Here is an 11,292-nt window from a genome sequence, read left to right as displayed (position 1 = left end):
ACTCTTATAAAAAACTCATATTCCAGTCAGGGAGACACTCAAAAAATAAACAAAGAAGGAATATAATTTCAGATCCTATCCTAAGTACTATAAAGAAAAACAAAGCAAGATAAGGAAGAGGGATGTGATTACTTGATTATTACATTCTTCGATATCCATGACTTGAGGGCAGAGACCATGTCTTAAGAGTTTTTGCATGCTTCTAGTACCTTACAGGGAGCTCTGGTAGCATAGTGCCTAAGGCACGTGACTACTAACCAGAGGCTGGCAGTTCAAACCCACCAGTCACTCCTCGGAAGGAAGATGGGGCAATCTACTTCTGTAGTGATACTGCCTCGGAAACCCAAGGAGGGATCTCGCTATGAGTCGAGTCTGACTTTACGGCACATAACAACAACAACAACAACAACAAGTACCTTACAAGATGCATGGTACACAGAAAGAACAACAAATGACTGAATTCAACTGAATGCAGGAAAACATCAGATTACCTTTTCCAATATGTCGCCTAGTATTTTCAATCGTGGAATTACGATTAACGTTTGACAACAACCCCAAGCAGAATCTACTTTTGTTATTTGAAGGATCTGTGAATCCATCCACTAAAACACTAGTAGAAGATGCATGGAAAGCTTCCCCAACACGATTGTTTAACTCATAGTAGACAATTGAACACCAATGTTTGGGCTCTTCATAGGCAACAGGCTGAACATCTATGAACAAAACAAACAAAAAAAATTTAATGAATGATTATCAGAAAATCCATATGAAAAAGAAACTTTTCAATTTCCTCACTTAATTTTTACTAAGTTTCACGGTCTTTCTTGGTTTTGAGTCTGTTGCTGTTGTTGTTGTTATGTGCTGTCGAGTCAAACCCGACTCATAGCGACCCCTCCTGGGGTTTCTGACGCAGTATCACTAAGGAAGTAGGATTGCCCAACCTTCCTTCCGAGGAGTGGCTGGTGGGTTTGAACCACCAGCCGTCTGGTTAGCAGGCAAGTGTCTTAGCCACTATGCTACCAGAGCTCCCATATAGGCTTTGAGTCTATATCCAAAAAATCAAACAGCAGACATAGCCTTGAATATGACAATTTAAACATTACAGACACACAAAGAAAGGAAACATCACATTTTAAATTGTTTTTCTAGCAGAATCTAATCTAGGTTTAAATTTGAGACGGCAAACCTCTGTTTTAGCAACCTGAAAGATTTAATATCAATAAAAATTATTCTAAACAAAAATTTGAAATACAAAACTAAGTGAGCAAATCTTCGAATTAAAGAGAGGTATAAATTTAAATGTTAAGTGTCAAACTGCCTAGTTTATATTATAAACATAATATAAAATGCTGGTCAAATTCTTAATTAGTGTAAAAGTCAACAACTCATAATGGGCATAATGGTTGAGAGGGAAACACAGAAGTTCTTCATCCTGTGCTAGTAAGGTTTTCCCAGTGCTGAAAGCAGTCAGAAGAATCATGGACTCTCAATTTCTTTCAAGAAAGACAAGGATCAAAAACATCAGAAAAAAATTTAAAAGTAGTCATGTGGCCTACATAGGTACCACAGCTTTGAAAACTCAACTTTCATCATTCAACTGAAAATAATTCAGATAAGGAGGAAAATAAACTAATGTGGAACCATACAGAGATGTCATTAAGAGTTGGTATTTTAAAGAACATTATATAAAAGATGGGATAAAGAGGAGTCCATAATCAAAAACAAATACAAGTGAGTAGCAGGAAGTTATAAGAATAGTATGGAGAAGGTTAAACAGATGCTCTTTAACAATGAGAGACTGATTAATTACTGGCATTCAGGTTGGAAAGAAAGAATTAAAACTTTATTCACAGACTACATGATTTTATAAGTAGAAAACCCTAAGGAACCCACATACACACATTAACAAAATCAACTATACTAGAACTGATAAACAAGTTCAGCAAGGTCACAAGTTACAATAACAACATAAAAAAAATCAGCTGTATTTCTCTGTACTAACTTAAAAGAATAATCCAAAAAAGAAATTAAAAAACAATTCCATCAAAATCACAAGGAGATACCTTTTTCCTTTCAATCCCATTAGAACAGTAGTGATTAAAAAAGAGAAGAAAAGAAAATCAACAGGTATTGGCAAAGTTGTAAAGAAACAAGAGCCCACATCCATTGCTGGCAGAAATGTAAAATGGTGTAGCCATAGTAGAAAACGGTTTGGCAGTTCCTCAAAAAGTTCAACATGGAAAACTACCATATGACCCAGCAATCCCAATCCCACGTACATATGCAAAAATGAAGGCAGAAATGCAAACAGAAACCTGTACACCAATATTCACTGCTGCACTGTTCACAAGAGCCAAAAGGTAGAAACAACCAAAATGTGCATCAACAAATGAATGGATAAAAACCGTGTCATATACACAGAATGGAATATTATGCATCTATAAAGAGACATGAAAGACCTGATGCATGCCACAACACAGATGAATCTTGAAAACATGCTGAGTGAAGTCAGTCAGTTACAAAAGACAAATACTTTATGACCTCACTTATATGAAATAAGCAAGTATATAGAAGCCAAAGATATATAGAAGTATATAGACAGTATAAGTATATAAGCAAGTATAAAGAAACCATGATTATCAGGGGTGGGAAGGAGAGTTAAAGGGGGAGTTTTTGTCTGGGGGCATAAAGTTCATGTTAATGGTGGTAGAATACTATGCAAAGGACAGTGATAGTGATGACACAATATAAAATTAATTTCATTGAATTGTAATTATGGAAATTGTATTGGCAAATGTTGTGGTGTATATATTTTCACTACAATCTTAAAAACAATTCCATTCACTTAGGAATAAATTTAACAAAAGAAGAGTAAGACTTGTATACTGAAAACTGAGAAGATTTAACTAAATAGAGAGACAGTCCATGTCCCTGCACTGGCAAATCTCCTCCAATGTGACCTCTACCTAAATCCAAGCAGGGTTTTTGTTGCTTTGTTTTTTTGCAGAAACTGACAAGTTGATGCTAAAATTACATGAAAACACAAGAACACACAATAGTCTATTTTGAAAAAGAACTAAGTTGAAGGACTAACTCTTCCCATTTTCAAAACTCCCTATACAGCTTTAGTAATCAAGACTATGAGACAATGGTATAAGAACAGATATATAGATTAACAGAACAATACCGTTAGTCCTAAAATAAAGCCTTACATTTGTGGCCAACTGTATTCTGACAAGGATGCCAATACAATTCAATAAAGAAATGATACTCTTTCTAATAAACAGTGCTGGAAGCAACTGGATATACAGGCAAAAATATGAATGTAGACCCTTATCACATATCATACCCAAAAATTAACTCAAAATGAATCATAAACCAAAATGTTAGAGTGTAAGCTATAAAACTTCTAGAAAATAACATAGGAGAAAATCTTCATGACCTTGGAATAGACAAAGATTTCTTAGATGTAACACCAAAAGCACAATCCAGGAAGAAAAAAAAAAGATAAATTGGACTTCATCAAAATTGCAAACTTTGTGCTTCAAAGGTCTTAATAAGGAAAATGAAGATAAGCCACAGAATGAGAGAAAATATTTACAAATTATGTATCTGATAAAGGATTCATAATCAGAACACAAAGGTCCCTTGGTGGCACAAGCAGTTGTGCTTGACTACGAATCTAGAAAGGAGCCCTAGTAGCACAATGGTTAAGAGTTCGGCTGTTAACCATAAGGTCAGCAATTCAAACCAGGGCTTTGAACAGGTTCAAAATGGTTCAGTCATGGCTGACAAAAACAAGGGCAACATACACAGTACATAGCAACCAAAATCTTTTCTAATCAGATTTTGACCCAAGGAGGAAAACATTCAAAGCAGTATGATTAGTCACCATCTTTGTAGTGGGGCACTGCTTTCTGCTTCCTACTCTGGTCAAACTCCAATGAGATATGGTTGCTATGCCTTTGTTTCTGTTGACCATGACTAAACCATTTTGAACTGGTGTGAAGCTCTGGTTTGAACCACCAGAGCCTCCAAGGGAGAAAAGATGTGGTGATCTGCTCCCATAAAAATTATATAGCCTTGCAAATCCTCTGAGGCAGTTCAACTCTCTTTCAGTGTCACTATGAGTTAGAATCAACTCAGTGGCATACAACAACAAAACAAAAGGTTGACAATTCAAACCAACCCAGTGGTACCATGGAAGAAAAGCCTGGCAATCCACTTTTGTAGAGATTATAGTCAAGAAAACCCTAAGGAGGATGCTATGATTGCAATTAACTTGACGGTAATGGGTTGGTTTGGGTTTATCTGGAATATATAAGGAACCCTTACTACTAATAAGAAGACATACATCCTAGTTAAAAAATAAGTAAATGTCATTGAATTGTACAATTATAAAAATCAGTGAACTGGTGTATGTTTTAACTGGGTATATTCTCAAAAAGATAAATAAAATAAATTATTTAAAAAAAAAATACAGAAAGATTTAAATAGACATTTCACCAAAGAAGATATAGGCATACACCTTGTTTTATTGTGCTTCATTTTACCACAGTTGGCAACTGCATTTTTAACATATTGAAGGTTTGTGGCAACCCTGCATCTATTAAGTCTATTGGCATCATTTTTCCAATAGCATGTGCTCACTCTGTGTTTGTGTCACATTTTGGTCATTCTCACAATATTTCAAACTTTTTCACAACGCTACTACACACTTAATAGACTACTAAAAACCAAAACCAAACTCACTGCCATCAAGTCAATTCCGATTCATAGTGATCCCTACAGTTTCCAAGGCTGTTCATCTTTATGGAAGCAGACTGCCTCACCTTTATCCTGCAGAGCAGCTGGTAGGTTCAAACTGCTTAAACTTTTGGTTAATAGCCAAATGCCTTAAAACCATTGCACCACCAGAGCTCCTTTAATAAACCACAGTATAGTGTAAATATAACTTTCATATGTATTGGGAAACCAAAAAAATTCCTGTGACTTGCTTTATTGAGATATATGCTTTATTGTAGTGGTTTGGAACAAAATCTGCAATGTCTCGGAGGTATGCCTGTACATGAGCGGTTAACAGGCACATAAAAAGATCCTCAACATCATTATTCATTAGAGAAATATAGACTAAAACTACAAAGAGATAGCCCTTTACACCCACTAGAATATTTATGATCAGAAAGACAGACAATAATAAGTACTAGGAGAATGTGGAGAAACTGGAACCCTCATATACTGCTGGTAAAACAAATTGGTGCAGACACTGTAGAAAACAGTTGGCACTTTTTCTTAAACATAAACTCATCACATGACTCTGCAATTCCACTCCCAGGGATTTACCCAAGAGAAATAATAATGATATTTTCACACAAAGACATTTTCAGAACAGCATTGTTCATTAAGGCCAAAAACTGGAAAATTCATATCCCTATCAACTGGTGAAAGGATAAACAAAATGTGGTACATCTATTCAATAGAATACTATTCAGTAACAAATAGGAACAAACTACTTATATATGCTATCACAAGCATGAACTTTGAAAACAATACGCTAAATGAAAGAAGCCATCTGCAAATGACTAGACAGAATATTTATATGAAGTGTTCAGACAGATTGTGGTGATGGTGTAAAAGTTTATACATTTACTAAAAATCACTGAATTGTATGCTTAAAATGGGAATTTTATGGTATGTAAGTTGTATTTCAATAGTTATTTTTAAAAGTGAGCAGGAAGTTTAATAAAACAAAAACGACAACAAAATAAATACGGTGAGTATTTCTCTTACCTCTGCTGGATATACTGGGCATAATCTGAGGAATCATATTACTGCTGGTATCCATAGGCTGGGAATTATCTTGGCCCATCTGATCATCGGGTGGCATATAAGCAGGGGGAGGAGTATCAGCTAAGAGGCAGAAAATGAAACAAGTTAGGGTCCCAAAAATATAGTTAAAATTTTCATTCTGCTCAAAGTTTTTACTCTAAAAGCATTAAAAAATTAGTAAGATTATCAGTAGGGCTCATTACTGAATATTACACACACAAAAAAAATGTAGGATGGTACCCAAGTACAAGGGTAAAGAAGAAAGACAGCACATCTAAAATCTACTAAAAACATACTACAAGCAGACATTTATTTATCCAGATCCCTGGTTATCCAAGAAAAGGATCAGTGCTAAAAGTAGAACTGAAGATTAAGAATTTTGCATTTATTTATTCAGGATTATGCATTTGGAGAAACTGCTGCTACTGCAAATCAATTTGAAGGACATGGATGATCCTCATATGGGTATATATCTATGGAGTAATCTTTTTTATTAAAAAAAAAAAAAATCAAGATTATCACATAGTGTGTATTGTTACTTAAAATTGGAAATAAACTTATTCCCCTTCATGTTTGCCATCAATGCTAGCAGCACTTGTCTAATTCTTTTACAATCTCCAAAAATAGCTGCTGTGTACTTATTAAGGTCATTCTTAGGAAACTGAATGTTAAGCAGAACAATCTTTTGAGTTCAAACACTCGTTGAAAATCTTTGCAAAAGCTGCAACTATATTTCTTTGTCTCAGTAACTATAATATACTGAATATAATTTGTCTTTCACTCCAAGTTTGTACAGGGTGTATTTTGACACAGGTCATAATCTGCACTGAATCTTAGATGAAGTACAGAAATCAGTTTTTGAACAAATTCCTAATAACAAGTTCAACAGCTGCTATTTAATTCCCCTCAACAAAAACATAAAAATTTTATCAATTAATATTTTGCTGCAGTAGAGGAACCAAAAGAATTCATTTACGTATGACTGTGCCTGACAGAAATTAAGTGTTCAAATATTTCTTGACAGATATATAATGTGACCATACATGATATGCCATTAACAAAATTTTGAGATATTATAACTTAATCTTACAGAAAAATCAGTTCATTATTTATCTAATTAAAAATAACCAAGGTTCATTTTAAACTTCCAAGTCCAAAATGACTTGAAAAGTAATGTAATCAAGTTGAAAGAGCACAGACTCTAGAATCAAACAAACCTAGGTCTGAAACCCTACTTAGCTATGTGACTTTATAATTTATACTGCCATGGTTAGTATCAATTTCATTTTCCATCTGTAAAACAGACATAATACGTATTTTCACACAGTTGTTCTGAATATCAGATTTAATATAATAATAGCTTTCATCACAGCATCAGTTATACAACAAGCACTCAATAAATGGTAGTCAGTTTTATTGCTGTTATTGTTGCTGGCTGCCACTGAGTCAATTTCAACTCATGGTGACCCCACACGAGCAGAGGAGAATTGTTCCATAGGGTTTTCAAGGTTGTGACTTTCTGGAAGTAGATCGCCAGACCTATCTTCCAGTGCCTCTGGGTAGATTCAAACCATCACCCATTTGACTACTAGTCATGAGCTTAACTATATGTGCTATTTAGTGTTTTAAGTTATATAAAAACATGTAAATCAAATGTGACTAGTACCATTTTTTAAACATATACTTTAGTCAAATCCGAACTCTTCTGGAAAACAAATGATTAATTATAGAAAACAGAGTTAGAAACAGCTTGCTCTTGACATGTAATAGTTCACCCAGAGGACCTGCAGTTAAGAACAACTGCTAACTCTCAGGGATGATTTTTTTGTACCAATAAAACAAATTCTTACCTGGGAGCTGAAATGGACTTCCTGGTCCAGAACTTGCAGGGGAGTTGGGATATGTGCTGCTAGCAGGAGAAGGGGGATAAGGACTATTTGGTGATAAGGGAAAAGGAGTATTGTTGGGTTGGTGGAAAGAATCTGCAAACGTGGCATTCTGTGGCATGTGAGGTTCATTGTGGCTCAGGTTCCTAAACTGAACCAGAAGGCTATGTTGTGGATTGAATTCATTATGACGAGGCACTAATACAGGAGGTAAGACTGAAAGACAAAAATTAAAAAGTTAGCTGTCAGGAATAACTAAAGAAAATACCCTACACACATGGTACACATGGTGGTAGGTGGGAAGGGTGGTAGTAGTAAGGATTCAGGTAAGATTGTTAACCTAGTAAACAAAATAATTTACTTTTAAAAAGGGCTGCTTTGTTAAACCTTGAATCTATGTAATAGCCAAATCAAAAACTCTCTGAGATACTCTTAATAGTCAAAAAGTAGGAATAACCCCAGAGTCCACCAACAGAAGATGTTAATAAAATGTAGTACATACACACAATGGAACATTATCCAGCCATAAAGAGGAATGAAGTTCTGATACATGTTATAACATGGTTAACCTTTAAAAATATTATGTGAACTGAAATAAGTATGATACAAAAGGATAAATACTATATGCAAATAGAATAGGCAAATACACAGAGACAAAAGTTGTTAGTCGTTATCAAGAGTTAAGGAGAGAAGGAAATGGGCAGTTATTACTGAAGAGGAATTGAGTTTCTGTTTGAGGTAATGAATTATCACTGAATTCAACACTTTAAAATAGTTAAAATGGCAATTTTTTTTTTTTTTTTTTGTTATATGTTAAAACTTCTCAGAACACTTAGTACATGTAAGGTACTCTGGAGGACAGAAAAAACAGAGAAGATGCTGCTCCTGTTCTGAGACATAAGGCATATTATAAAAATAAGCTTAACACAGAACTTAAAACAATGAGAGTTCAATAGAGGAAAGTACTACCAGCCAACAGGGAATCAAACTAAGTACTGTACAAAAGATAACACTTGACTGCACCTTAAAGAACTTACAGTATTTCACATAGGCATGCTAGGTGTGGAGAGAAATAATAGGGAGACCAGGAGTACTACAGGAAGAGAAGCTAAGAAAGGACAGTCAACTGGCCTAGGCACTGAATGAGGAGGTAAGACTGGAAATGAAGTTGAAGTCAGTTACTTGGATGCTCTGACAGCCTCCACATTTCCAATTTTAACTCTTTTATCTTTTTTAGTTTGAGACATTTCACATTTTATATTCTTCCGTAAGATTTTCCCAACTGAAAATAGTATTACTGCCTAGGTAGAAGTCTTCTATTCAAAGTAGGTTTTCTAAACATGACTATGGTGAAACTACATACAACAAAGCATATAACTGAAAGAGGTATGTTTTAAAGAAAGATAATCTTTAACCTTATTCAGACTTTCACTTTCTTTAAAGAGTCAAGTGATCAACACATTCAAATATCTAATTACCTTTCCCTACAAAACTGGAACAACACTGATTCTTTAAACTCTTACTATACCACTGCATCTTATTTAAAACTTTTCTATACTTGTAGTTACACTTCAAAAAATTCCTCTTTGGCTCTGATATCACTCTGTAACAACAAAACTGGTTTGTTTTTAAGCAGGTCTTAGCATGTGAAAGCTGGACAACAAATAAGATGAAAGAAGAACTGATGCTTTTAAATGATGGTGTTGGCAAAGAATATTGAATATGACAGAAGAACAAACAAGTATCTTTAATATGGCCAGAAGGCTGCAAGTGAGGATGGTGAGACTTTGTCTCACTTTGGATATGTTATCAGGAAGGACCAGTCCCTGGAGAAAGAGATCATGCTTAGTAAAGTATTGTTGTTGTTAAGTGCCCTCGAGTCAGCCTGGACTCATAGCGACCCCTCCTTGGGTTTCTGAGGTAGTATCACTATGGAAGCAGATTGCCCAACCTAGTGTCAGTGAAAAAGAGGAAGACTCTCAACAACATGGAACAACAAAATGGCTGCCACATGGGCTCAAACACAGCAATGATTGTGACGATGCAGAACCAGGCAATGTTTCCTTCTGCTATACACAGGGTAACTATGAGTAGTAAGTGACTTAATGGTACCTAACAACAACAGATCATACTTTTCTGTGAAGTACGAATGTACATAAGGAATAAGGCTCTGCAAGTCAGTATCAGCACTGTTGGTGTTTCTTTTCACTTTACTGAATTAGCGTTATAAATATGCAATTGGAATATATCTGCAATTATTTTGTTATACTGTTTATTAATAACTACTATTCCCCTTAAAGGATGATAGGGCAGCTATCATTAGAAGAGAGGGCATTAGTAAGAATTTGTACATTTAGCTGGCAAGCAATTTAAAAGATTTCATAAAATTACTTAGGAATTCATTCAGTAATTTCTGTTTTAGAGGCAAAGCTAAAGCCACTGGCTTGTCTTTTAAAAAACCAAACCAAATGCTGTTTCTGTCAAGTCAATTCTGACTCATGTTGTTGTTGTTGTTATGTGCCGTCGAGTCAAACCCAACTCATAGCGACCCCTCCTTGGGTTTCCGAGGCAGTATCACTACGGAAGTAGGATTGCCCAACGTTCCTTCCGAGGAGTGGCTGGTGGGTTTGAACCGCCAGCATTCTGGTTAGCAGTCAAGTGCTTTAGCCACTATGCTACCAGAGCTCCCATAGTGACCCTAAAGAATAGGTTATAACTGCCCCATAGGATTTCAAGACTGAACTCTTTACAGAAGGTGACTGCTGTATCTTCCTCCTGCTGAGTAGTTGGTGGGTTCAAACTGCCAACATTTCTGCTAGCAGCCAAGTGCTTAACCATAGTCAATACCAGGGGCTCCTTGCTTTCCTCTTACTTGTATATATTTATTATCTATGTACATCATTATTTTAAAAATTACTTTATTTTCATCCAAAATAATATATGTAGTTTAAAAGACAGATGGCACATTATAATAAAAACAGCAAATCTCAGTCCCATTCTTTATACTGCTTCCAGAGACAACATATTTAACATTTTTGGCCATTTCTTCTGACATTTACTTTGTATGTTGCTAAATAATATGCTTATATTATTACTGATTTGTCAAGATATTACCTATTGATTTGCTATTACGGCAAAATAAGTAGCTTTCTTCTATCATTCTATGTAATCCCTACCCCCTTTCCCCACAAAAAAGTTATATAAAAAACAATGGTTCAATCAATAGTGTGCGTATGTAACTATTTATTGCCAAGGCAAATAGCAAACTATAATTACATTTTTTCTTCAACAGTGCTTTAATAAAGTCAATTGTTGCCTTATTCCTTCATTACCTTAATTTCAAGAATGGACCACCAATATTTCCAGAATCCCAGCAGATCTTTCAAACATCTATCAATACTATTTTCTAGGTGCCCTCAAAGCATTAAAATAACCTATTGATTTAATTTCCTCTCCTGGATTCTCCATTCTTCTGCTTTAATCTACACTGGTTGCTATTTAAGTCCTACAAATTTGAAGTTTGGACTTCCTATCACTTCTCCCCTATAGGATATTGTTTCCTAGGCCTCATCCTCTA

At 35.1% G+C, this 11,292-nt stretch overlaps 1 protein-coding gene across 1 annotated transcript in view; it reads right to left on the bottom strand.

The window, feature by feature from the left end:
• SMAD5 (SMAD family member 5) overlaps nucleotides 1–11,292 on the bottom strand; it is a 26,876-nt gene that overhangs the window by 4,467 nt on the left and 11,117 nt on the right. The window contains exons 2-4 of the mRNA XM_007943783.2: nucleotides 7,680–7,931; nucleotides 5,791–5,910; nucleotides 492–713 (exon numbers count right to left, since the gene is read on the bottom strand). Of these exons, the coding sequence (XP_007941974.1) occupies nucleotides 492–713; nucleotides 5,791–5,910; nucleotides 7,680–7,931 (594 nt within the window). The remainder of the gene's footprint in view (nucleotides 1–491; nucleotides 714–5,790; nucleotides 5,911–7,679; nucleotides 7,932–11,292) is intronic.

Source organism: Orycteropus afer, unplaced genomic scaffold (assembly GCF_000298275.1).
Source record: "Orycteropus afer afer isolate SDZICR_OR568_19922 unplaced genomic scaffold, OryAfe1.0 scaffold00112, whole genome shotgun sequence".
Lineage (NCBI taxonomy): Eukaryota > Metazoa > Chordata > Mammalia > Tubulidentata > Orycteropodidae > Orycteropus > Orycteropus afer.
Note: the sequence above shows the minus strand (reverse complement) of the source record. Positions and strands in the feature narration are given on the sequence as shown.